We start from the raw sequence: 25,962 nt of genomic DNA on the forward strand, positions 1-25,962 counted from the left end.
ATTTCTATAGCCTGCGATGTTCCAATGATTTAATTAGTCTTGGTTTTGAGCAATAAATCTTTTACTACGTAATGATGTTGCTTTGGTTTTATTCAATATTGTCCTCTCTTGATCCATGATTGAATTCAAAGAAGCATAAAGTGTAATGTTCGGGTAACCTTAATTTCATATAGTTTCAACCTTTGTGACAGAAGGTTTAAAGTGTAGTTTTGATGAACCTTACGAACGTACGTGACGTAAGTACTGCTATCATATTTTCCTTGTTGCGACATCCATATGGTGATTATGGAGATATTTTAGTCTATGCTATTAAACTGGCTTTAGTAAATATTATTATATTTATCAAGCGCGCGTAATTCATTATTAAGGAAAGTTTATCATTTTGCTTTTGAAAGTGACATTCGGCCAAACACTGTTGAATTCTTCTCTAAAAATCAGTTACAATATATATATATTTAACATTAACATTCCCCCCTCCCCCCATTTTCACAATCTTTAAGGGCATTAGGTGGCCCAATGCTGTTAGCTTGCTTTCGTACATATGAATACAGCTGAGTGAAAGGCTGCTTGATCTCATGACTTAAAAAGTAGCTTAAAAGAGATGCAGAAGTTTATCCGTCAACAGATTACGGGCGTGTGGCGTAGTTGGTAGCGCGCTCCCTTAGCATGGGAGAGGTCTTCGGTTCGACTCCGGACTCGTCCATTTCTTTTTTTGCTGATTCTCAACAATTTTTTTTTTTTCCAATCTCCTTCACACAAAGCTAATTTACTACTGTCCTGGTTCCATTCACAATATAGATGTGATGATGTCGAAATAGTTTTAGCAAGTTACTAATTCCACCTTCCCTTTTTTCAGCCAAAACTCGACTATTCTATTACTTAGAAATGTTACAAAGTAGATTCATGAAAATTGTATACACTGTAAAATGATATTTAACGCGTTTTATTTTTTCACATTGAACTAATAATATTTTATAGGATCATTTATGTTGAGTAGTGTCTTGTGGAGTGGGCAAATCGACGTTATTTTCATCTTCAACATCCTTACTTTCTTTTTGGGCAGTAGATTTCGATTGGGAATCAATTTCATCTTCTTTTGGTTGGTTTGAAGAGTCTGATTTTAGTTTCAACTTCTTTTTCTGTGGTCCCGATTGCTCATCCTCAGATTCAGCTTCTTCGTCCTCCTCATCTTCCTCAGCTTCTTCAGCTTCTTCCTCCGCTTCTTCCTCCGCCTCTTCAGCCTCCTCTTCTTCAGCTTCTTCTTCTTCAATGTCTTCTTCAATATCTTCTTCGATATCTTCTTCTATAGCTTCTCCTTCATCCTCATCCTGTTCCTGTTCATCCTGTTCATCTTCCTCCTCCTCTTCCTCCTCGTCATCCTCTTCTTCCTCGGGTTCTTCTTGTTCAGGTGGATAAAACTCTTCCTCACCTTCGTTGTCCCACACAATATTAAACCTTGTCACTCTTGGTTTCTCAGCAAGAATATTCCTCACAACATGGTCTATAGGGACTTTTTGTGGTGGGTTTTCCCGTAATTCTTCTAAATCATATTCATTATTCACGTAGTAACCAACTCTAACGAATTCTTTTCCGTTGTAAGAACACGAAAGTAATATAACGGTGACACTAACCAACTCACTCGCTGGGATTAAATCCGGTGAAGGTGCGTCTGCCACAAACTTGAACTTGTTAATTCCCACTGGAATAGGTCCCACAAGAATAGAATCAAGTTCTTGGTCATGATCTAAAGAGCGCGAAGACCCAACATATGTTAGTTTCCATTCCAAATCATGTTTCAACGGCTCAAGACATTCAAATGTGATTTCGAATTCATATGGATCTGTAAATTTGGCAGGATTGTTTAAGACTTTTATACCCAAAAGCGATACTATAGACATTATTGCTATTGTAATTTGTTATGATTATTATTGCCCTTCTTTTTCCTTCTTCAATTTCACCTCTCTTAGTGACCCTTTAAAATGGAAATGGAATCCTATAAGATGTAGAAGTATGATATCTGTAGTTATCAACAATACGGTAATTTGATGACCACTGAAGAGTTTGGTATTTCTAATCCAGAAAAGTTAATGTCTTTTTGGTTGTCTATAGAAGAGAACTTTTGGCAAGTGTAGTAAGTAGTGAAGTATGCCTCTACAGATTTTTAATATATACTCTTGAAATTTCCTTTCAAGCAAAAGAAGCATAGAGAAGAGAAAAAGCTTAAAAAAAAATAAAAATATCAGGACGCGCGTTAAAGATTCGCGACGCGTAAACGGGCGACCACGTGACACTAAACATGAAGGGAATTTAAAGGATTGAGTCTCGAACGGTGATAAGTGGAGAGTAACCAACAATTACACCGCCAATGAAGTGTAAGTGCTCTGTTCTTGAGTTAACTCTTGTGACAATGGTCTAGTGCTGTTGAGGGAACCGTACGATAGTACAGCGGCCGTTGAGGAAGAAGACGATGCAGAAGGGGAATGCGAATGCGAAGAAAAGCCATGCTTCGAGCCCGGTACGAGGGCTTCTTCGAAGTTGTAAATGCGTTTAGAGATGGTGGCCACGCCTAGAGTGAGTATCAGGAATCCGAACGCGAGTCCTGGGTATAGGATTTCCGCTGTATGGGGAACCAACGAGTCGCGATAGAACATGGTGCTATTTAGAATGGTAGTCAAATTGTAGATGGAAAAGACGAATGGGTAGAGAATGGAGGTTGAAAGGTGGGACAACCCGACGTTCAATAGGTATAGCTGAGTGAGTGAGAAAGTGACCAGGATCATGAGAAGCGCTATGAAGTGAAGGGAGATGGCCCATTCTGTAACGATAACGTCTGATACGCATTTTGCAATGAGCAATGCGTGAGCGGACCATATGCCACTGGCAAACACCAAAGAGAACCCCTTAATGCCTTTACGCCTTGCAGCAAAGCCTATCACGAGGGAAAGACAAGCTAGCGTGTTTGTTAATGCAAAATAGCGCACGAAGGTCTCAGATCCAGCCAATTCCAACAATTCTTGAAAAGTGTGCGTCAGAGGAGTGTTAACAAACATGCACGACATCGACGCCATGATGGTGCCACCGAAACACACCAATAGCGTGGGAAAGATGGGAAACGGCTCGTACAATATCAAATGAGAAAACAGAGAATTGAAAACTAATCCAGAAGCCTGCAATGGAGCCAATATTAACAAGGGCAATGTCGCAATCTGGATGACGCAACCGAAGAGATTTGCAACAAGGAACAGACAGAATCCGAGCCTCCATGTCGTGTTCTTGTACACTAGCCGGCGTGGTGGCACCGTTATCAATCCGTGTGGATCATCTGCCGCACATTGAAACAGCACAATGCACTCAGCTTTCCGTTGAAAGACCAATCCTAGAGCCTGCAAAGCATTGGCCAGGATAGCAGCTACAACCCCAATAGCAACTACGCCAGTCATAATAACACCAATGCTAGATGATCTTTCCTAAGGGTTTCAAGGTCCGGGAAGATGAGCTAACTCTCTCTCACACACACACACAAATAAAAAAAAAAGAAAGAGCTCAACTGTTTGATCCAAAGGCCGATCGATTTATTCGTTCTCTACACTATCACAGTATAGGAAGAACTAGCATCAGGCAGGGGCTAGACGGAGAATCGAGTCAATTGTAATGCAATAAACCTAAGTAATAGGATCCAAAAATAAAACGGTAGTCTGGATCCGTGAATAATCCGAACCCACAAATCCAGTTTTTTTTATTCTCTCTCTTTCCTTCCACAGTCTTGTCGCAAACTTGTTTCGAAACCTGTGCGAAACGTGAACGAACTCAACTCATTTTTTTTTTTTACTTCTTTCTGCCAATACAGGACAGGACAATAACAGTACCAATTCGGAAAGATGATGGGAGGGGAAAAGGTAAACACGCATCACGTGACACAATACCGGGTAACAGAGGGTACTATTATTATTTAATTTTAATTTTAATTTTTTTTTTTTTTTTTTAATTTCTCCCCCCTCCCCCCTTACCCCTAGTTTCCCGAAAACTTCGAGGAATTGGGAATTGGGAATTGGTAGCCTGTCAACCCATAGCAGCACAAGAATTTTCTCTCTTTTTTTTTCGGCGTTTACACGTCCTCTCTCTCGTACACATTCCGAACAATGTAATGTGTGTGTCTCCGAACCGCATTTTCTGATCCAACATGACACTTGTCCGAACCAGAAACAGACCGATCAGTCAAGCCTGTAGCACAACAACAATCGTACCTCAACTCTGTTCACCGAACAATCCGTACTAGGTCACCGCCAGCATACTGTGGTGTACCCACCCATACACATACAATGAATAAAAAAGAAAAAGGAAGGCAACTAGCACATCAATCGCCTATAGGCAGCGGCTGTTTGCCGCTGCCTCAATCCATTACATAACCCAATGCGGCAGCGCCCCTTCCGCTTACAGTACCACAGCGGGAAATTCTTGGGTTCTCTCAGGAATTTACTATGCAACACACACTAAGTGTGGCTACTATAACCCAATGCGGTAATGTGCCTCTTCTTTGTCAGATCATTGTCACATCTTACACTTCCAACAAAGGAAATACAAGCGGATATACAGGCGGAAATGCAGGGAATGCCCACATTGGCCGCCACTGGCAACTGTCATCATCAACGACCCGTTCGCGGTGCAATATGGGAAAAAAGTAATTCAACAGAATGAGGAATGAACGAATATGTATGTATGTATGTATGTATTACGCCCGCCAGGGCAACAAATTCCCAGCCAAGATCCAGACTCCTTCCCGATTCGCTAGTGGTCTCCCCTCTGTGCGCTGCACTCTGTGCTCTGTGCACGGGTGGCAAATAAAACTAAAAAAAAAGGTGCTGTATTACCCGGATGAAACACACCCACCCAATCTTAAAACACATCTGAATCTATACAAAAATAAAAAAAAAATAGGAGAGTCTTTCCACAGAGCAGCCCCGAGGCCTGTCTGTCTGTCTGCCTGTTTTGCTATGAAAAGAAAGAAAGAAAGAAAGGTAGAAAGAAAGAAACAAGATACCAACCATGCCCAGTCGTCTAGGTCACCGTATCTGTCGTACAACGTGACCCATATAACCACCGACTACCAACCACTGATCAAGTGTGTGTATGTGTTGTGTGTACTGTGTGTGTCACATTTTATTCATCGCCCGGCGCTCTTTACCCTACTATAGGCCGTTGTCACACTGTATTACATACGCTAAATTTTTTTTTTAATATTATATTTTTTTTTTTTTTGGAAATTCCCATACCCAGATTTTTGCCCGTTTGGCCATTTTTGCCTTTTTTCTATTTTTTCCAGTTTGTTGTGTTTCCTTTCTTTCTAGGGAAACAGAGTGCAGATTTGAGTTACAGGGATCTAGATGGGCCATATTTATGGGGCAACCGCACAGGGAATTCGGCGTTATTATTGTATATATATAAAGGCGGAAAGAAGAGTAGGGTATATAGATATATATTTAAGTTACTTGATTTACACGCACTAGCTAGTACTCTTTGTTATAGTATATATGTATATTATATATTTATATTGTATATTTGTAGTAGTCTTTTTCAGCGGCAATCAAAAAAGATCAGGGAAACAACCTTAAACGGTCCATATACACTCATTTTTTAGCACTACTAATTTGCGCTGACGCACACGCACTGAAGAGTTGATTCTTACTATCCAACTATTTTCCATTCCTTAACTCTCATTCCCTAAGCGTTGTTACATTTTTTGTTCAGCTTTAGTTTTAACTTACCCTTTGTCTTTCATTAATTGCAAAATACCAGAAAACGATTTTCATTTTTCACTATGGTTTCTACAAAGTCACTCTTTTTAATGTCTATTGCCGCATCGGCTGTTATTGCTGCCCCAGCTCAAGGGTCCAAGCATATTCACCACAAGGACAAGAGAGCCGCTGTGACAGTTACCCAGTACATGGACCAGAACGGTAATGTTATTGCTGATCCAGGTGCTGTTGCTACTGTTGCAGACCAGGTTGGTGAGAAGAACGTTGTCCAGGCCACTTCTTCTGCAGGCGCTCAAACTACTTTGAGCCCAACCACCACCACCTCTGAGGAATCTGCTCCTACTTCTACCTCGAGCTCTGCCCCATCGAGCTCATCTAGTTCCTCCGGCTCATCTAGCTCCTCTGGCTCCTCTGGCGTCGATGGTGATTTGTCCAATTTCTCTGGCCCAACTGAGGAGTTCCAGGACGGTACCATCTCATGTTCGGACTTCCCATCCGGCCAAGGTGTCGTTGCAGTTGACTGGATCGGCATGGGCGGCTGGGCCTCCATCATGGATATGGACGGTAACACCTCCAACTCTTGTAAGGACGGTTTCTACTGCTCTTACGCTTGTCAAGCCGGTATGTCCAAGACCCAATGGCCAGACCAACAACCTTCTGACGGTAAGTCCGTCGGTGGTTTGCTGTGTAAGAACGGTAAGTTGTACCGTTCCAACCAAAACTCCAAGTACTTGTGTGAATGGGGCCGTCAATCCGCCAATGCCGTGAACAAGAAGGACTCCCCTATCGCCTTGTGTAGAACTGACTACCCAGGTTCCGAAAACATGGTTGTTCCAACTGTCGTCCAAGGAAACTCCAATAAACCAATTGCCGTTGTCGACGAGGACTCATACTACAAATGGCAAGGAAAGGCCACTTCCACCCAATACTATGTTAACAACGCCGGTGTTTCCGTCGAAGACGGTTGTATCTGGGGTACTGCTGGTTCTGGTGTCGGTAACTGGGCCCCAGTCGTCTTGGGTGCCGGTTACATTAACGGTATCACTTACTTGTCTATCATTCCAAACCCAAACAACAAAGACGCTCCAAACTACTCCATTAAGATTGAAGCTGCTGATGGCGCTTCTGTTAACGGTGAGTGTTCTTACATCGATGGTAACTACTCTGGTGGTAGTGGCAGTGACGGTTGTACCGTTTCTGTTACTTCTGGTACCGCCAACTTCATCTTCTACTGAGGAAGAAGAAGAAGAAGAAGGGCAAATAACCAGCCAAATTACGCAATTTTTTATGTTTTTTGATACCATATTTCATCCTTGTGACATAACGTCTGCACATTGTTCAGTCATTTCATCACTTTCGCTAAACCATTTTTTAACTTTTATCTGAAATGCAACAAAAGTGTTATTAACGAACAAGAGGTAACGGTAACCAATACCAAACAACAGAAGAACAATTCCATTCGTTATTATTATTATTGCCCATGACTATGTTTTTTTTTTTTTTGTCAATTCCTTTCACAACATAACGCTTACTTCTTCCTGATGTCAGACTGAACTTTTTCATCCTTTCTGATATTTCAAAGAATAAAAAAAAAGAATGATACCCTGTATTCAGTTACGACCTGTCATTACCAAACTAAAACTATAACCTATAAGACCAGTGTCTTCAATTGTTTGAAGATACCCCTCGGTGTCTTTGGTTTGGGTCTTTTTTAAACGTTTTATTTTTTTTTCTGTCTCTTTTCATCATTTTCATTTTACGTCCATTAGTTTTTGCCCATTCCGCTGAGAATAGCGGTAATTGACATCATTTTCATACCCCCGCCCACACAAGCTATTTGTGCTAAGAGAAATTCAAGTTCTTCTCGTCAAAATCATACTTTTTTTTATCTTCTTTTTCAACTCATTCGGTCACATCTCATACAACTGATAGATTTATATGGTAGAAAATTTCATATTTGGGATCATTTGAACTAGCTTTGCTATTCATATATGTATATATATGGGTTTGGTTTTCTATATTATTATTTTATAAATGTGCGTTGTATTGTATAACTATTCTATATCACATTAAAAAAAGGTTTTTTATTTCTAATATTCTTCTTTTTCGGGTTGTTAGTTAAGTTACTTAATTGTTTGTTTGTTTGTTTGTTTGTTCATTATTCGACAACAGGTTCGTGCTCAGATTGCTCCTCTGGAGGTGGAACAAATGGACCAGCAAGTGCTAAAGCAGGCTCATCGATATTGTGATGAGAGTAAGATAATACACCAATACCACCTGCATCTAATAAGTAGTTAGGATTATCGACTAAATGTCTAAATGTCTTTAATGGAACATCCGCAACGGTTTCGTCATGGTACGTTGGCTCGGCTGGGTCAAAACTCTTATCGTATGCCACTTCAACACCAGACTTGATCCACAAAGCAGCAAAGTAACGCAAAGCGTGACCGTGTGCAAACACCATTATATCGCTTTCACGACCTTCCTTCTGGTGTTGACGGTGCAAGTTTTGAATTCTTGCAATGACACGTGACAACCGGCAACCAATTTGCTGGGTAGTTTCACCATTCTCGCACCCATCGCGCCAGATTTTCCATGGTCTCTCCTGGTCCAAGCCACGAGATTTTCTTAGCTGGACGATCTCATGGGTCAACAGACCCTCGTAATCACCGTACTCCCACTCTCTCAAGTCCTCATCGACAACAATCCTAATTTTTGAACGTTGTTCTTCAGTCAGACTTTCTAACACAAGACCAACAGTTTGTCTAGCACGTTGACGTGGAGAGGTAAAGATGTAAGTGATGTGATCTGGATTGATAAACTTATGGCCAAAAATTGCCTGACCAGTTCTCTTCATTTGAGCCACACCGTATGGTGTCAATGGAATATCAGTCAGACCAGTAAATTGCCCAGATTTTGACCATTCGGTTTGTCCATGACGAACAATAATACAACGGGGAGTGACTTTACTCATTGGGAAAGGGTAGCTTATTATTTAGCGTGTTCAGTGGCTTGTGCAACTGCAGTACTAGTAACCAAGTATCATATTTCTAAATTACAAGGGTCCATCTGATTAGTTGTGTCAGTTCATTCGAAATGCCCATTTCTTATATACGTCAATTCTCAGTAGTCTTTTTTTCCGGAAGAAAAAAAAAACGAGTTGAAGCAGTTCATGCGCATAGCACAGAGACGAAGCAGACTACACTATGTACAACCAGCATCAACATTATTGTTTGTATCTATTCTAACACCAATCGTTTGTATTACTACTGCTTTTGACACCACGCGTTGTAATGATTGTTTAAAATAAGCGGCTGATTTCGGCCGAACTGCACCGGAGAAACTGTTAAGCACGCAAAAAATGTCGAATATACTTTATATATCCGGCCGAAAAATTCAAACAAAAGAGTCAGACTGTGACTACACAGTGACATAGCGATGTGATAGTAGTATACAGATAGCCTAGCTACAGGAGATATAGGTGGTAAGGATACGTAAAAACCGGCCGAGAAGACTTTTTTTTAAAACTTAAACTTCGCAAAAGGGTGTGGAAAAAGTCAGCGCGTGACCAAAGTAAAGGCATTGAATGAATGGATAATCTATTCCTTCTTAGCTTCGAAGTGGAATTGGATTCCCCAAAGTTCTTTCTTGATACCGAACATGCTGGCCAAGAACTTGTTTTCAGGAAGCTTATAGCTCTCGATCATGCTGAATCCCTTTCTGGCTAATGTCTTTTTAGTGTCCTTTTCGAAAGAGTAAACGTCAATCAATAGTTTCATAGATTTGCCGTGCTTGTATTTTGGATGTTCCTTTTGGTAGTTCTTGGTACGGATCAAAGCCCAGTCGATAAGGTCTTCTAGTATTCCACTCTTCAAGTAAACACGACGAGCACCAATGGTGGAGACGCCCATAACCAATGAATCCGGCTTGCTCAAGGTTTTGTTCTCCAAAATCGACACCAAGGCGATTGGGGTGTCACGGTACACAATGATTTCGGTGTTTTCCAATGCAGTTTTGTCCTGGATCTCGCCTTGGGCCAACTTCATCAAATCAACCCCATAAATGATTTGTCCCTTGGTGTCCACGATCAACTTGGACTTTCTCTTGAAAACGATCTCAGTGACCTTCGACAATAGCGAGATCACACTAGATGCACTGATGATAATCACCAAAAAGAACGTCACCAACTCCTTCTTGTTCATCAAGAAGTATTGGTACAACCAACCAGTAACGTGGTTCGCATGTCCAGGGAAATGCGACTGCGATGCCAAGAAGATCACACCGCACACCAAGGTGGAGAAAATGGTTACCGGGTGCCAGAATAGCCTCTTATTGAGCAATGCACACTGTTGCTTCACAAAATCAACCGAAAGGTTCAAGGCTGCATTCGAATACTCTGGCTTCAATGTCGTACCGTATATCGTGGGTGGCGCATCTTTATCGATTGGCTCATTCAAACGAGCATCCGCTTGCTTTACTACTGGCATCTATTATTTCAACAATGGTATAGCTATCTGCAAAATATCAAAACTAATAATGCCTCTAAGTTCTATGGTCCTAACTTAGCTTCTTCTCTGCAATTAAAAACAATATAACTGAATAATTATAACGGCTGCTAAAAACCGTAAAACTTAGTCTTCCCATAAGTGTTAAATCCTTTATACAGAACAAAATTATTACTGCATCGCCTCTTCTTTTATTCGGTCAAGATTCGATCGTTTCTTTCAAATTACAAAAATTACAACAGAAAACGCAGCAGAAAAGGCTTTACGAAAACGCCACGAAACAGTTAGCAAGACGCTTGTTTAGCATAAAAGAAGCAATGAGACGCCCATTGAAGCCCACACTATACTGCAAAACGATGTCAATATCCATGAGTCTACATTATCACATCGAGCCAACGTCTTTTTCTACATCTATACAGCGATACAAAGTATAGAAATTTGCGAACAAACGCCGACTCATTCGTTCGTTCTTAGCTCTCTTTATTTTTTTTTTTTTTTTTTTCCTTTGCTTCTTCTTCTTCTTCTTCTTCTACCAAATTTTTCAGCCTTAATTATTATTATATTGTAATTAAAACGAAACTAGACCACATGGTAGTGGTAATTGTAGCATGGCTGAAACAGGGCCAGGTCACATGACCGAATTGGGTGCCATGAACTTTTGGTGCTGACTTGAGTTCCCAGAGGTATCATCAATCATTGACAGGCATTCTGGATGTACTCGTAGTAGAAAGCGATCATGTTGAGATACGAATCGGCTGGCATGGTTTCGTTAACACCATGTATGTGACCTTCTAGTACTGCGTTTTGGATAGAGAATCTGTAGCGGAAGATGTTTTTGGTCAGATTCCAATACTTTGCAGTGTCAGTATTTCCTGTAGTAATGGAAGGTGCGACTACGACTTTTGCGCCAGGGTATGTAATATCTTCGAGGATGTGTCTGACTGTTCCGGCGAAAGTATCCCAGACAGGGTTGCCGGTGGTAGGAGTGATTGGGGCGGGTTCTAGACATTCTGTTGTGTCGTATACGAAGGATCCAATTCCAGCATTGTCCTGAATGATCACCTCGTCTTTGATAGTTAGACCGAGGCCATATTTCTGTGCGATGGCAGTGACCTGTTTCTTGATTTTGTCTTGGGTCTGTTGGCAGGTGGATCCGATATTAATTCTGTGGTTTATGAAGAGGGTGGATAGTTCGGGCAAGGCGTTGACCTTAATTCCGCTGTGGAAAATATCTGCTGCCTGGGTTGTCTTGGCTAGCCACTTGAATTTGGTGTTGCCGTTGACCCATTCGACGACGTTTTTGTTTGCGTCTTTATCGTGCTCAAACTTTGCAATGTCGTCTCTTGGTAATCCGATATCATCTTTTGTAGTATGCTCCACCATGCAGTATAGATACTTCAAGAATGGATTGCTGACATCGATGTAGGGCTCGAAAGGTTCCGACTCTATGGTGTGAATTAGGTCTGCCATGATGCCAATACCTGTGTTTTCCGGTGGGGCAGAGGAATGACCGCCCTTGGTGTTCAATTGAATTACAGAGTTGATGGAGCCCTTTTCACCAACGGCTGGCAAGGCGAAGTAGGTATCATCCAGCTTCTCTACTGCGTTACCACCTTCGTCCACAATTGCGTAGATACCATCAGGCCCAAACTTCTCCAGTAAGAACTCATTGATAGTCTGGGCACCGTATCCGCCTCCAACTTCCTCATCGAACCCAAACGCTAGTACCAAAGTCCGTTTTGGCGTCACACCTTCTTTGATCAACAATTCGATGGACTCTAACACAGAATTGACAACCGACTTACAGTCGGACACACCTCTGCCGTACACATTTGTACCGTCGTAAACTCCGTCGTATGGAGGATACTCCCATTGGTCTAGGGTCTCTGCGTTCACTGGAACAACGTCCTGGTGGCCGGCCAATACCAATGGCTTCAAGGATGGCTCAGAGCCCTCCCAGATGTAAACCATACTGTACTCATATTTAGTTTTCTCCACCTTCAACACCTTGTAGACTTCTGGATAAGTCTTGCGGAAGTACTCGTGCAACCTGGTGAAGTTCTTGTACTGTTCTGGATACTCTGATGGGTCCAAATGCGTATCGAAGGACTCTGTTGGGATTCTAACGGATCCCAATAACTTTTCAACTGCCTGAACACGGTATTCAGGATCATATGTAATTACTTCGACCGTTCCATTACCGTTACCGTTTTTGTACGATGGTGGTTGGACACTCGCTGGATTGTCACACTTAGGTCCCAAAACCGATGAAGACTGCTGATGGGCCTCAGTCAGGTGTTGGTACCCTAAATGAAACGATGCTACAGACAAAGCTAAAATAGCAAGGACCAGAAACTTGACTTTGTGGGTCCCATCGGGAGCATGAATACCGTCTTTAAGAGCCATTGTCACGACGCAGTTGCAATTGACCCTATCTTATTTCTTTACTTCTCTTACGTTCCCTTTAAGACTGACTGTACTACAGATAGTTTAGTCCTAGTCTTGGCACTGTATTATATATATATATATATATACATAGAGATACACATATACCCACCTTACGACCGCAATGGGTATTAAGGGTGGTGTTAGTGGAGCATGAGAGATCTGTATGTACCCAAAAAATCTTGGCTGTAAAAACAAGCTCGGACTACACTTTGCTGCTCTTTCTTTTCTTTTGTCCTTCCTGTTTCCATTGTTGCAACCATTATTATCATTATTCACTGTCTTCTGGCGGTTTGGGGAGTCATCCCATCCCAAGTTGGAAAACTGACAGCGAAAATAAAAATCTGACAGGCATTTTACAGATACAGACACATATAGAGAGTAGGTAGAGTTGTTAGAATGATATATAATAGCTACTATTGGGAGATGGATGAACAGTAGCAACAGCAGCAGCAGGAGCCGTAGTAATAGTAATAGTAATAGTAATGGTGCTGCTAAGAAGTAGTAAATTTAGTTATTTTTTTTTTTATTTTTATTTTTATTTTTGGAGGGAGAATTTTTGGTTTTGGGTTTGAGTTCGAGTTCTTGTGCAATCCTTGATCAGGTCGATAGCTCCTTAATGTTGTTTACTGGTGGATCGGAGTCGACCGTGGTTGTTGTTCCATCGGCGACAACCGAATTTTCCTCGCTATCGTTGTATTTTTTCAATCTTTCAAGGGTCAGGGAGCCCAAGTCAGAGCCGGTAGTCAAAATGGCTCTTGGAACCGAATCTGTCTCTTTCAAATTGGTGTCGTATTTTTCCGAAACTGTCTTGTATGCCGTAGAGTACGTCTCCTTTGCAGTCGAAATCGCATGAGTGTATGTCTCCTTGGCTGGCTTGACCAGGGTATCGTATTTAGCGAAGACCTTCTCCTTGGTAGGCTCTAGCACATCCTTGGTGGTGTTGGTCAACTCCTTGAAGTGTGGCAACGCTGTGGATGAGCTGGCAGCAGCCAGAGAAACGCGCGATGACGCATCATCCTTGATTAGGGACAATGGTTTCAAAATGAACTCCTTAACAAGGTAGTTCACGAGATTGGCGTAGTAGTCCACCGTGAAATACGCAATCCACCATCCCAGGCTCCCGTGCTCACGATACTCGTTAAGGAAAGCATCGATACCTTCTCTGAAAACCATGGTGTTGACAAACTCGTCCAACTTCTTCAACCCGGCAACCGAGTAGTTGAAAAGCTTCTTCACCACGGCTGGAGTCTTCCCGGAGTCGATAACCTTGGTCTTGAACTGGAAAACAATGAGCGAAATCGTAGACAACACTCTCGATACCAAGGGGAGACACAATATAGTGTTTATCCATCTCATGACAACCGGGTATTTGTTCAAGTGGTTTATCGAGGCATACTGCGTAGCAAACTTATCTGTGACCGGCTTGTCCACGACAAGCTTCACGGACGATGAAGAGCGAGATCTTTGCTTCTTCACAGGCACTGACATTTGGTTCCGTTTCGTTTGGTTTCGTTTGATTCCGTTTTATTCTTCTTCTTCTTTTAACAGGGGGAAGCGCAGCAAGTATGTATATGTAATGTAACTCAATAGTAACTGACGCTTGTCTAATGTCTCTAGTGTCACACTAGTGTCTCTACAAGAAGGGTGAACTGAATACTGCTACAACACACCAAGACTAACTACCGACTATACACAATATACAAAACCAACCTCCATATATATACATACATACATACACATACATATATATATAAATATATATAAATATATATATATATTGCTCAAAGCAGCTTCTAAAACCTACATCTCTGCGGTATCCCTAGTCTCTGTAGGAAAGCTCATCCCTTTTATACATAGCACTCATGTGACACGCAAAAATGTGTAACCCTATGAAACGGCAATTGTCGCACCAGACAGGAAAGGCGAAGGAAGCATGAGGAAAGAAGGGACTCAGGAAAAGAGCTGGCTGGGCTGTTGTGCGGTTGCTTCTGTAAGGACATGGAGGTAACGGACAGAAGACGTAAGTGATAAGTAATACAGTGCACAGAGGGGCTGCAGTAGATATATATACATACATACATACATACATACATACATACATACACAAGGTAAACAAGGTAAACATGGAGAGACGCGTTCAGATTGCGATCTAGCAGAGATTGGCCTGTTGCTATGAGCATGCAGTAGAGCAAAAGCGGACAGGTAGACAGGCACATGTGATATACAGGTCGAGTCAGGGCAGATCAGATGGTAGAGCTAGTGCTAGTGCTAGTGCCAGTGCCAGCGCTATTGCCCTGGTTGGTGTTAGGGCTAGGCTATGGCGGAATATATGGGCCCATCGCAATGTGCGATATAATGCAGAGTTTCCTTTCTTTTTGTTTTGTCTATGGTTACTACGGTGATACAGCATCGGCGATTTTCCAAAAGGTCCCCAAGGTGTGTGGGTGCTGAATAATTGTTACCCGGATAACGGTACCACGGGGTGGTGGGTCACGTGGCAAGTGGCCCAACCAGAGTAGGGTTGGGGTTTGCCGTTTGCCCTTCGGGTCGGATCAGAGGGGATCAGAGAGTGTGTCTGTCACAGCGTATCACTTGTAATATGTTTTTATATTTATATTTATATTTATATATTAGGATTAGTATTTAGGATTAACATTTTGGCCTTGGCTCAGTATCTCACGACTGCTCGCATTCCGGAGGTTGCACCTTCTTTAGCGCATCTTTGTTAGCGAAATCGTCTTCTTCTTCTTCTTCTTCGTCGTCGTCTTCATCCTCGTCTTGGAACTCGGAAGTGACATCTTCGTCGTCTTCTTCTTCCACGTCGCCGTACTCAAACTCCAAAGCGGCACCAGTAAACCAGTCAACAGCCCTTGGAATCAACTTGTCCTTAATTTCCTCACCAACAGCATAGTCCACGGCAAGTCTGCTCTCCAACTCAGCGACCTCCTCCTCGTCGAGTTCTTCGTCGTCGTTTTCTGGGTCCAGAGCCTTTGGTGGGTCGAAGAAGTTGAAGAACGATTCCACTGGAGTCAGCTTCTCGATGGTACGTATCTGCTTCGTGGTTTTGTTCTTCTGTTTTCGTCTCTCCACGGTAACCGTGACGTTGTGATCGTTGTCCACCCATTGGATGACCTCACCTTCCGCATGGTCGTAGATAAAGTCGCCCGAGTAGCCGAGTTCTGATTGGTAATAGTATGTCTTGGTCAAGGTCTCGTTGGTGAAGAATTCGTTGTCCTTGTCGAACGTGAATATCAATTGGAAGCCCGGTTTGCCCTCGGTCAAGTACTTGAGCGTAATGTTGGATAAGTAAGTCAACACGTCGCAGTCGCGCTCCGTGAGGTTCTGCGACACCATTGGCAAGTTCTCCATCGCAGTCAACCAGAAGCATGGAATGCCGACTATGTCTAGGTTGTAATCTCCAGTCTCCTCGTCATCGGCCTCATCTCCAGCCTCCTCACCCTCACCCTTCTCTGCTGCATCGCCCAAGGAACGACCCTTCTTGATCTCCTCCTCGGTAGCATCCTTCAAACCCGCAATCAACTCAAAACGGTGCTGGTGCAAAGGCTCGTACTTCTGCAAGTACTTCTGCTCCAATTCCAACATCTCCAGCTGGAAGTTCTTTTCCAGCTCAAACAAATCAGACTGGATCGCCTTCAAAGCAAGAATACGGTTGTTCACAGCCTTGGGCAACTTCTCAAACCCATGCTCCTCATCAAATTCCGCATCCTCGCTTTCCTCGTCAATGTTCAACACTTCAAGCTTCTCGTTTATTCTCGACAACGATGGACTCTCATTGTACTGCGATTCATCTTCCTGATCCTGCTCCTGTTGCTTCTTCTTCAAATACGAATCCTTCAACACACTCGCTGGTGTGTTGTGAGGAGTCGGAGCATTATCTATTTTGCTTGATCTCGTCGTCTTAATAGGCCTAGACATTGCTAATTTAAAACACTCTACAGCCTCAATACCCTATCTACCTTTTAAACCGGGTACCAAAATTACCCTATAATCCAAACACGTCTCTACTAAGCACCCCCAAAGTGGTGTGCTGTTGAACTACTCTTTACTAATGCTCAAAAAATTTTTATGTACGGGTTCCTATTTACTACCATATGTATGTTCTGAAAATACAGTATAATAGGCTAAACTATTCCTAAAATAAGACAAAACATATACAAACAGACATCTCCACTCGGGAGTTCCAGGAACTAGCAGCATGTACAGACAGACACGCACACAGAGTGTGCACAGCTGTTATCCAAGTAGGCAATACAACAAATACTCTGTGTACTAAGTTCTACTCTTGTCATGTTTTCCGGTTCTATGTATCTATGCATAGTATAATATTATTCGGCCTCGTGGTTTTCCAGTTTCTAGCTGTGCATGTCATTTTCTTGCAATGGACACTGTTTCAAATTTACCAACAACTTAACTTTACTCCAGGCCGGATATGAGAAGAAACACAATTCTGGAGAAAAGAATGTTTTCTTCGTGGTTAGAAGTAGGTTTTACTTGTTGAAGGAACACACACTTGGAAATCCCAGGGAAGAATCCAATCCAATCGAGTAGAATCGAATCGCTTTCTGGAATTTTTTTTTTTTTACTGCTGTTTTAAAGGGAAAGAAACATCTGAGATTCTATATCATGGTCCAACCTATCATTGCTCCTTCTATCTTAGCCAGTGATTTTTGTAATCTTGGGTGCGAGTGCCACAAGGTGATCAACTCCGGTGCCGAATGGTTGCACATTGACATTATGGACGGCCATTTCGTTCCCAATATGTCTTTGGGGCAGCCAGTTGTCGAGTCGTTGCGTAAGGTGATTGGGAAGTACAACGATCCAGATACCAAGTTGCCCAAGGCGTTTTTCGACTGCCACATGATGGTGAGCGAGCCTGAGAAATGGGTAGAGGACTTTGCGAGAATTGGGTGCGACCAATTCACGTTCCATTACGAGGCCACGAAGGATCCAAAGGGGTTGGTGGAGTTGATCAAGAAGCACGGGATGAAGGCCGCGTGTGCTGTGAAACCGGGCACCCCGGTTGATGTGCTATACGAGTTGGCACCTGAGTTGGATATGGCGCTTGTGATGACGGTGGAGCCCGGTTTTGGTGGTCAGAAGTTCATGAGCGATATGATGAGCAAGGTGAAGGATTTGAGAGAGAGGTTCCCAACGTTGAACATCCAGGTCGACGGTGGGTTGGGTAAGCAAAACGTCGAACAGGCCTCGGAAGCGGGTGCGAATGTGATTGTCGCGGGTACGTCCGTGTTCCGATCGGACGACCCGGCGGACGTTATCGGCTTCATGAAAAGTAAGGTCAAGGATGCGTTGGTGGCCAAAGACCTCTTGGCATAGCGCGCTTGCACGTATGTATAAACACACTTGGACTGAGGATTTTCGTTCTTTGTGTCCGCTTGCTTTTATACTTTACATAATCCAATTTCTGACGACTAATATACAACGCACATACACTACTTAACTGCTGGTCCCTAGAGGAGGGCCTAATACAGATATATCTATATCCATATATATCCCACCGCTTATATGAAGTACTGGCCACCAAGTGTGGTACCGGCCTCAGTGTGCAATGTTAGACCTTGCGATTGGATGTCCTCCAACACACCAGAGATTGCTTCTCTCATCTTTTCAAGTTGACCCTTCTTGACAACCTTCTCCTTCTTCGTAGACGAAACAGCATCAATCTGCATACCGCCGTTCTGCTCGCTCTGGGACTGCAAATCCAACAATAGCTTTCTTTGCTCAACATACTTTAGGTTACGTTCAATCTTCTTGGCTCTCTTTTTCGATAGAGTATGAGTGGTTGTAGGACCTTGCGACAATCTCTCACCCTTGTAAAGATCTAGCGGCACACTCTTCAACTGACCAGACTTCGAAAGCTCAGATGATCTGGCTGGGGCCAATAGACCCTTTCTTTCCATAGCATCACGCTTGGCTGCACGTTGGTGAATCTTACGGTTCAAATTGACCTTTTGCTTAGGCCTGTTAATAGAGTTCTTGGATGGCATTTCGAGTTATTTTTTTTTATTCGAACAGCTGGTTTTCTGCAGTAGCTACTCGAGAGTGGTTCAATACTCAAATGGAATGTTCCAAAGTGAATACCAGCTCTCTATTTAACCCAAAGCCTCCAGTGATGCTCTTGTACAGTATATGCGATGAGATGAGCGATGAGAAGCTGATGAAAAAAAAAACAGATACACAGAAAAGTAAAAGAAACAAAAAAAAAAAATAATCAAAAGAAGTCGAAAGTGCAAAGCGTGAAACTATCTATCTATCTATATACTTATCGTTAATAGGGAAACCATTTATCTTAATGCCTGTATTTATACCATGTCAAATCTATAAGACTTATATCTGTTACGTAGTAGGTGAATAATACTGACACTGAGTGGGGTATATAATCGTTTCTATTTGTCAATGTGCTTGTGTGTCAGTTAGTAGCGACAGTATATTTATTTTTTTGACTGAAAAGTTGTTGACACAGATGTTAGTGTTACCCGGCTTAAGTGTTGATATCAGAACCTGGACATCGGTAACGAGAAAGCTCTCTATTTCTATTCTAACTAGAAATAATAATAAATGTTACTATAAACACATCAAAAGAGATAAAAATACGTGTTTTTCTTTGGAGTAAGTTGGAGAAGTGAGAGGCTGAATCAAGGTTTCACAATTGAATTGTGGCATCTTGCTCATTTACTTGACGGTAGTGGAGAAACGCTTCTTTGATTTGGCAAGTGTTCTCATTTTGTTAAGGTTGTATCCCTGTTTGGTGTTTTAATTTGTCTACAATGACTAGCGATGCTGATGACGTTTTAGAGTTCTTGGACTCTTTACCCACGACTAATGTGAAGGGAAAGGGTAAGGGTACGAATGCAGGAGGTCACGATGAAGATATTATGGATTTTTTGGATGAATTGGAGAATAGCAATTTGGATATAAAGAAGAAGCCTTCGAATAAGGAAGCGTCCAAACCCAAGGAGGAAGCTGCGAAGGCCGCAAAGCAGGAGGAAAACAAAGCAGCAGCTGAAGTGAAAACCGAAGAAGTGGCTCAACCGGAACCCAAGGAGGAACAAGAGAAAGAGAAAGACGGGGAGGATGACCATGAGGAAGCAGTTCAAGACCCGATTTCTTCTATTTCCAATTGGTGGTCTTCTAGTGGTTCTGCCACCGTTTCTAGTTTCTGGAACAAAACTACGGAACAGGCGAATCAGATTAAGGAACGTATTGCCACTCAGGATGGAAACCTGAAGATCAACGATATTGGGGCCAAGCTAACAGCGTTGCAGGGATCTCAGGTAATCTCCGGATTAACTTCACAATTGACAAAAATTGTTATCGGGGAGACTGATGAAGTGATTAGGATCCACTTGGTGCATGACTTGCAGAACTTAGATCAAGAGACAATCACATACCAGGTTGAAGAGAAGTTTGAAAGGGTTTTGTCTCAACAAGTACAAGGTGGAATTAGAATATTCGCAGACGAGTGGGATCATGGCAAGGCCATCGACGATAAGATAAACATGAATATTTTCCAGGGGAAGGCTGCTGATGGAGAGAAACTATGTCTAGCCAATTTGGAAAACGCCACCAAGACGTGGGAAACCTCTAGAAAGCAGGCTAGAAGAGCCAGTAATCCAGTGAGCAAAGTGAGTGATCTTTTCATTAGTATTTTGGCATGCGAAATTCCGGGCAAGTCTGAAGAAGAAGAAGCTTCAAGCCCTGTTATTGTCGATGCATCAAAACAGAATAACTTCCACTTTATCATTATACTAAAGGATATAAGCAACGATATTCTCCTAATAGTGAGATCACAGGGGTATCCTAGTAAATGGGCCAACTGGCTCCAATCAGGCTCTGTAAGTGATGAGGAATTGAGCGACAAGATCGATCCTAGTGATTGGGTCAAGCCGTGGATTTCTGAAGGTTTGGAACTAACCTTTAGCATTCTAGCGCAACAATATGTCATCAGTAGAATGGGTTTGTAATACGTAAAGCGTGATGCGTTCCTGAGTCCACAAACACACACATATATATATGTCTATATATGTATATATATAATATCACTTTCAATTCAATTCAATTCAATTTTTGCATCAATTTAGATTTTAAAGATTCCGCAGTGGTACCGAGTACTGCTTTTTCCCAATCAACCCACATACTCGAACTTTTATTCCAGTATCCCTCTTTATTCACACATTTTTGAAGCGGAGAGCCAAATATCGGGTTTTCAGCGGGCTTACGCAAAAGAGTCTCGGCTCTTGGAATCTGCTTCATTAAATTTATCTTATCAATTTGGGAAAGGTACTCTAACTGATCTTTAGTAGGAAAGTTCTGACATATCTCTATATCAAATTTATTACTTTGATCGGATCGCAAAACGGTAAGTAGACTCCGTGCATGCGATGACTCTAGATTATGGGTAAACAAAGTTACTACACGAGGTTGCTTTTGAATCGTTCTAAACATAGACATAGTGCTTGGTGCTTTTAGGTAGTTGAAGAACTGCGTCTGCTAGATAGTTTTTCCAAGTATAAAAGGTTTTGCACCCAAATGTTATTATATCGTCCCTTTCTTACTCTCTCTCTCTCTCTCTATATATATATATATATATATAAATTTATATATATATGTATGTTTAATTAAATCGTTCTTGGTACCCCTGTGTAAAACCGAACAAATACAGGAATTATATATCGCAATTCACAAAATAAGTAAATGATTGGTCAATTTCTTATTTAGAGAAGTGTTAAGACAAAATAAGTTTTCAGGAATCCCCGCATTATGTGGTAACATGTTCCCGCTCCCTAGTAACGACTTCCTTAACTCGGACTTCCATTTATAAAGCTTATGTCCCCTTCAAAAATAGAGCTACCCTGACTCGCTCTCTCTTTTTTTCTTGAATTTCTTCACAACACTTCAAATTCTTGGAAGCATGAAAAAGCTTATGTACTATATACCAAATATACAGACCAATAGAACGTTTTTATAAGGCTAAGTACGTTGAATTCAGATCATAGACCCACCACACCATACGATAGGAGTGTTGAAGAAAGATCGCATTCTTTTTTTGTTAGTGTTCAAAATATTTTTCCCTCATTTGGATCCATTATTCTTTTAACTAGAAAAAGAGCGAAAGGCAATTGTTGCAACTTCAAAAAGCATTAACACGTCATATAATAATGTCCACATCCTCTCCTAGTAGTGAAAGAGCTGTTTCAGCCGAAATTGCAGACACATCATCCAATTCCGATGAAAATCGCCCAAAGTCGAAATTAAGCGAAGGTGAAGCCGATTTATACTTGGACCAATATAACTTTACCACCACGGCAGCAATTGTTGGTTCAGTGGACCGTAAGATATTTGTACTTCTACGTGATGGACGTATGTTCTTTGGTGTGCTAAGGACTTTTGACCAGTATGCCAATCTAATTCTACAACATACAGTAGAAAGAATATACATTGAAGGAGAAAACAAGTATGGGGAATGCGATAGAGGTGTGTTTATGATAAGAGGGGAGAACGTCGTTATGCTAGGCGAAGTGGATATCGACAAGGAAGACATTCCATTGGAATCGATGGAGCGTGTTCCATTTGAGGTAGCACAAAGTCATAAAGAAAAGATGGACGAACTTAAATACAAACAAAACACTGCCAAGGGCAAGAAGTTAGCACAACTAGGGTTGGCTACAGATTTCAACAAAGGGGATTTGTATTAGTATTAGTATATTAATATTAGCATTGTTATTGTTATTTCCCATCCATCATCAGTACTACTAGTACCTCTGCTCGAAGTAGAAGTGTAGCAACTTCTGAGTTTACTCTTCTTTTTTTTTTTTTTCTTCCTTCTTTATTTGGGTATTATAATATTAGTTTTATATAGGTACTACTGTAACAGTAACTAACAGTGATGAAATAATGATGATAATGCATATATGCATATTTTTATGTAAATGGGGAACATTAATCGCAGTTTGACAGAGAATGGGGAAAAATAAAACAGTTAACACCAGGGTACTTCCGTCAATAATTTAAAGACCTGAAGACCCTTCAAAGAAATAATAATAATACCAACCATCCATCTAACTAAAGTTAAACAGAGTGTGTGCGTGTGCGTGTGCGTGTGCGTGTGCTTGTGTCATATTAACTCGTGTATCATGTGTAAAACTATATAACTCTGAACAAGTCAAACAAAAACGAAACCGAAAACGAAAACGAAAACCAGTACAAAATAATGGGGGAGGGATGGAAGAAAGAAGGTAAGTGCGTATTCCTTTCACTTCCCAGCTAAGGCGAGTAATTCTTGATCATACGTCTTCTGGAACTTATTGTAGTTACTTATTTCCAATCTTCCCAGTTGTGCTATCAACGATTCATCCGGCGCATCGTTGATTCTTGATGATCTGCTCACTTGCCACATATGGGATAGCGGTGTACGTGTAGGACACAAACCGTAGCATCCATGTAGCTGAATAGACCAATCAACCAGAGATGATATTTCCTTTGGAGTAACCGCTTTAACCATTCCAATCTCTTCTCTGGCGGCTTTGACGCCTTCGTAGTCGCATTTTATTGCGGCGTTAAAACAAAGCAGCTTGCAAGTCTCCACTTTGATCCGCCAGTGGGCCAACTCAAACTTGAAACATTCACTCTTTTGTAGTTTGGAGCCGAATACTTTCCTTTCGGCGGCTCTTTTATTCGAAAGCCTCAATGACTCTTGACCCATCCCACATAATTTCAAACACTGGAACAATCTTGTTATCGACGATTTGGTTTGCAAGATCTGATACCCTTCGCCTCTTTCACCAACAATGTTCAAGGGCACTTTGCAGTCTTTAAAAGTGACTTGGTAAAAGTTACCAATTCCTTCATTTGTGTCTATTGTTTCTATCTTTGTAGTGTATGGCGGTACGTCATTTCTGTTAACAAGACACAAAGAATGCTTTCTATAAATGTTTCCCTCTTCTGGCTCTGTAACGCAAAGAATCAACCACACTTCCGAATCGTGGGCATCCTTGATAAACCATTTTTCACCGTTCAAAACCATCATGGAATCGGCTTCATTCTCTTTCCCCTCAATGATGCGACACTTAGTTTGGGTATTTAAAGCATCGGATCCAGCCACATCACGTTCACTCACCATCAAACATGACTTGATATTATTGGAAACCAAATCGTTAATCATGCGAACCCATATTTCATGGTTAGTACAACCATGCCTTAGCAAAACCTGTATCGTCCCCATGTTGATCAAATCATCCAAGTGGAAAAGGTAACTTGCGATTACTGACCTTCCAACTAGAAAAGCAATCATGGCAAACTCAACCATGTTGACAATTTCCCAATTTTCGTTCAATGAGTTATCGTATCCGCCGTGGTCCATGGGTACAAACATCTTGTGTAAACCGTAGCTTTCTAGTTTCTTCCTTAGAGTAATAATGACAGGACATGTTTCCCAATCATTCTTATACTCAAATAGAATACTTTCTTGCAAAAAGATAGTATCCAATGGCAAACATTCAAACTCAACAAACTTTCTCACCTTCTTGAACCTTGCCAATTGCCTTTCATCAAACTTATCTAACACACTGGCAGGTATATAGTTTGTGATAGGATCAACATCCTCTAATGCAGGTTTCTTATAAGTTTTGGGTCTGTCGCTGACGTTAGGCATCTTTTATTCGTTTCCCACCCGGGTTTGCAATCTTAGCCCGATATCTTCCTTAAACTTCGTAGTACTTTGTAGTACTTCCCAGAAACTCAGATAATACCAATTACTGATAAATCTTATGAACCTTAATTTTGAACCGCCGAGACTCTATTATACGGTTACTGACACTTTCTTAGCAACGGACTATTATAAATTCAATATAATAATAATCTTTTATTTTTCTGTCACTTATATATATATTGTATTAGAACTGATTGTGACGGTGACCGACGACAGAGCTATATAGGCTTGCCACAAAACACAAATTCACCACCCATCTATTAAACTATCCGCTACTACACACATAGTGGGTGTGACACAAAACCAACCTTTATATATAACTCCCGAGCGCTGACATGCCAGCTATTTATTTGTTTCGAAGACCTGCTGCTCTACTGCGCGACATCCACAAAAAAACAAACAATTATACATACAGACATACATACATACACAGGGATAAAAAGAATCAATGGCGGTGCGATGGGATGCGTTGCGACGTCCTCTATAGTTGGGCCTTGTAGAAACTGGTTCTCTATAATAGTACACAGAGTTCCGTGATATAAGGTGAAGTGATAATAGAGTGTGAGAATGTATAGGCAAATACAGGTGATGTTGAGTTGACTAACAAGAGGGGCACCACAGCATTGTGTATAGGGGATCCGTTAGCAATTATTCTGATGTAAGAATTAAACAAACCCAGCTGCGGAAATCCTCACTGATGTACGAAAATATCGATCTAAGCAAGTCCGTGTTAGCACACCCTAGTCCAGACCAACCTTTTAAAAAATTAGACCCTAAAGCCGAGTAGCGTATGTATATAGTAGTAAGAGACAACCGACCAGTGTCTCCCGGCTTTCTGAAAAGCGGAAATCCGACATGCTAGACTAGACGTTACGTTACGGCCATGTTAATGCAGAAGAACGGCTTTCCCAGAAATGGGTTTGCTACTGGTTACAATGTTCTAGGACTCCAGTAGTCTATGCAAAGAAGTGTACGCTTATATAAGCTTTGTGTAGTAGCCGTACCTACCAAGGCTTGGTACATAGCGACTCGGTCGTTAGAACTCCTTATTCATATGCAATACAAGGGAGTTTGTCAGAACTCAATAACATCAAGAAAACCAAAAGACAGGAAGCCGAATTACTACAGAAGTCAACGCTATAGGCACCTAACGGCTCTTTCATTTTCTTTCTTTCTTCTTTTCTTCGCGCTCTGAGTGCTATTACATACTAGTACCTCTAGCAGCAAAGGGATGCTCTGCTAACACCCGCCGGTACCGAAAGCAATGTATTACGGGCATTGCTTTGGATCAGCAACAACGCTCAAAGAAAAAGCCGTGCGTTTGCTATAAGACGATCCTGCGTCATTTTTTCAAAACTCGGAGAAACCATTTTGTACTCTTTCAGGTACAACTCTAACAGAATAACAGAGTAGGTAAGCAATGGAAATAAAGAAATGCCATAAAGAAATGCAAGGGAAGAGGGAAAAAAAAAAAGCGACCCAGAAATAAAGCAACTTCCCTATTTATCTC

General features: G+C 41.6%; 14 protein-coding genes and 1 non-coding gene across 15 annotated transcripts; 5 read left to right on the forward strand and 10 right to left on the reverse strand.

Moving 5' to 3' along the window:
• The first annotated feature begins 630 nt into the window (after window positions 1–630).
• KLMA_R601 lies at window positions 631–703 on the forward strand. The gene has a single exon. It is a non-coding gene; the product is annotated as a tRNA-Ala (tRNA).
• Window positions 704–980: 277 nt separating this feature from the next.
• Window positions 981–1,898, reverse strand: ASF1 (nucleosome assembly factor ASF1; the record flags this gene model as incomplete). The annotated part of the gene is made up of 1 exon (XM_022820660.1): window positions 981–1,898. The coding sequence occupies one exon, from the start codon at window positions 1,896–1,898 to the stop codon at window positions 981–983; it is 918 nt and encodes a 305-aa protein (XP_022677101.1).
• Window positions 1,899–2,354: 456 nt separating this feature from the next.
• On the reverse strand, window positions 2,355–3,440 carry KLMA_60017 (uncharacterized protein; the record flags this gene model as incomplete). The annotated part of the gene is made up of 1 exon (XM_022820661.1): window positions 2,355–3,440. One exon carries the CDS (start codon window positions 3,438–3,440, stop codon window positions 2,355–2,357), a length of 1,086 nt encoding a protein of 361 aa, XP_022677102.1.
• Window positions 3,441–5,842: 2,402 nt separating this feature from the next.
• Window positions 5,843–6,988, forward strand: UTH1 (SUN domain-containing protein; the record flags this gene model as incomplete). Its single annotated transcript, XM_022820663.1, has 1 exon — window positions 5,843–6,988. One exon carries the CDS (start codon window positions 5,843–5,845, stop codon window positions 6,986–6,988), a length of 1,146 nt encoding a protein of 381 aa, XP_022677103.1.
• A 923-nt stretch (window positions 6,989–7,911) lies between these two features.
• On the reverse strand, window positions 7,912–8,727 carry SHB17 (sedoheptulose-bisphosphatase; the record flags this gene model as incomplete). Its single annotated transcript, XM_022820664.1, has 1 exon — window positions 7,912–8,727. The coding sequence occupies one exon, from the start codon at window positions 8,725–8,727 to the stop codon at window positions 7,912–7,914; it is 816 nt and encodes a 271-aa protein (XP_022677104.1).
• A 625-nt stretch (window positions 8,728–9,352) lies between these two features.
• On the reverse strand, window positions 9,353–10,240 carry PHO86 (Pho86p; the record flags this gene model as incomplete). Its single annotated transcript, XM_022820665.1, has 1 exon — window positions 9,353–10,240. The coding sequence occupies one exon, from the start codon at window positions 10,238–10,240 to the stop codon at window positions 9,353–9,355; it is 888 nt and encodes a 295-aa protein (XP_022677105.1).
• Window positions 10,241–10,951: 711 nt separating this feature from the next.
• On the reverse strand, window positions 10,952–12,664 carry CPS1 (M20 family metallopeptidase; the record flags this gene model as incomplete). Its single annotated transcript, XM_022820666.1, has 1 exon — window positions 10,952–12,664. One exon carries the CDS (start codon window positions 12,662–12,664, stop codon window positions 10,952–10,954), a length of 1,713 nt encoding a protein of 570 aa, XP_022677106.1.
• A 639-nt stretch (window positions 12,665–13,303) lies between these two features.
• On the reverse strand, window positions 13,304–14,194 carry PLN1 (Pln1p; the record flags this gene model as incomplete). Its single annotated transcript, XM_022820667.1, has 1 exon — window positions 13,304–14,194. The coding sequence occupies one exon, from the start codon at window positions 14,192–14,194 to the stop codon at window positions 13,304–13,306; it is 891 nt and encodes a 296-aa protein (XP_022677107.1).
• Window positions 14,195–15,382: 1,188 nt separating this feature from the next.
• On the reverse strand, window positions 15,383–16,642 carry NAP1 (histone chaperone NAP1; the record flags this gene model as incomplete). Its single annotated transcript, XM_022820668.1, has 1 exon — window positions 15,383–16,642. One exon carries the CDS (start codon window positions 16,640–16,642, stop codon window positions 15,383–15,385), a length of 1,260 nt encoding a protein of 419 aa, XP_022677108.1.
• A 708-nt stretch (window positions 16,643–17,350) lies between these two features.
• RPE1 (ribulose-phosphate 3-epimerase RPE1) lies at window positions 17,351–18,061 on the forward strand (the record flags this gene model as incomplete). The annotated part of the gene is made up of 1 exon (XM_022820669.1): window positions 17,351–18,061. One exon carries the CDS (start codon window positions 17,351–17,353, stop codon window positions 18,059–18,061), a length of 711 nt encoding a protein of 236 aa, XP_022677109.1.
• A 185-nt stretch (window positions 18,062–18,246) lies between these two features.
• Window positions 18,247–18,732, reverse strand: ALB1 (Alb1p; the record flags this gene model as incomplete). Its single annotated transcript, XM_022820670.1, has 1 exon — window positions 18,247–18,732. The coding sequence occupies one exon, from the start codon at window positions 18,730–18,732 to the stop codon at window positions 18,247–18,249; it is 486 nt and encodes a 161-aa protein (XP_022677110.1).
• A 780-nt stretch (window positions 18,733–19,512) lies between these two features.
• On the forward strand, window positions 19,513–20,709 carry MTC1 (DUF5427 domain-containing protein MTC1; the record flags this gene model as incomplete). The annotated part of the gene is made up of 1 exon (XM_022820671.1): window positions 19,513–20,709. The coding sequence occupies one exon, from the start codon at window positions 19,513–19,515 to the stop codon at window positions 20,707–20,709; it is 1,197 nt and encodes a 398-aa protein (XP_022677111.1).
• A 91-nt stretch (window positions 20,710–20,800) lies between these two features.
• FMP46 (putative redox protein) lies at window positions 20,801–21,196 on the reverse strand (the record flags this gene model as incomplete). The annotated part of the gene is made up of 1 exon (XM_022820672.1): window positions 20,801–21,196. One exon carries the CDS (start codon window positions 21,194–21,196, stop codon window positions 20,801–20,803), a length of 396 nt encoding a protein of 131 aa, XP_022677112.1.
• Window positions 21,197–21,903: 707 nt separating this feature from the next.
• LSM1 (Lsm1p) lies at window positions 21,904–22,440 on the forward strand (the record flags this gene model as incomplete). The annotated part of the gene is made up of 1 exon (XM_022820674.1): window positions 21,904–22,440. The coding sequence occupies one exon, from the start codon at window positions 21,904–21,906 to the stop codon at window positions 22,438–22,440; it is 537 nt and encodes a 178-aa protein (XP_022677113.1).
• Window positions 22,441–22,997: 557 nt separating this feature from the next.
• ACAD11 (acyl-CoA dehydrogenase family member 11) lies at window positions 22,998–24,395 on the reverse strand (the record flags this gene model as incomplete). Its single annotated transcript, XM_022820675.1, has 1 exon — window positions 22,998–24,395. One exon carries the CDS (start codon window positions 24,393–24,395, stop codon window positions 22,998–23,000), a length of 1,398 nt encoding a protein of 465 aa, XP_022677114.1.
• Between the last annotated feature and the right edge of the window lie 1,567 nt (window positions 24,396–25,962).

This window comes from Kluyveromyces marxianus, chromosome 6 (assembly GCF_001417885.1).
Source record: "Kluyveromyces marxianus DMKU3-1042 DNA, complete genome, chromosome 6".
NCBI classification, from domain to species: Eukaryota; Fungi; Ascomycota; class Saccharomycetes; order Saccharomycetales; family Saccharomycetaceae; genus Kluyveromyces; species Kluyveromyces marxianus.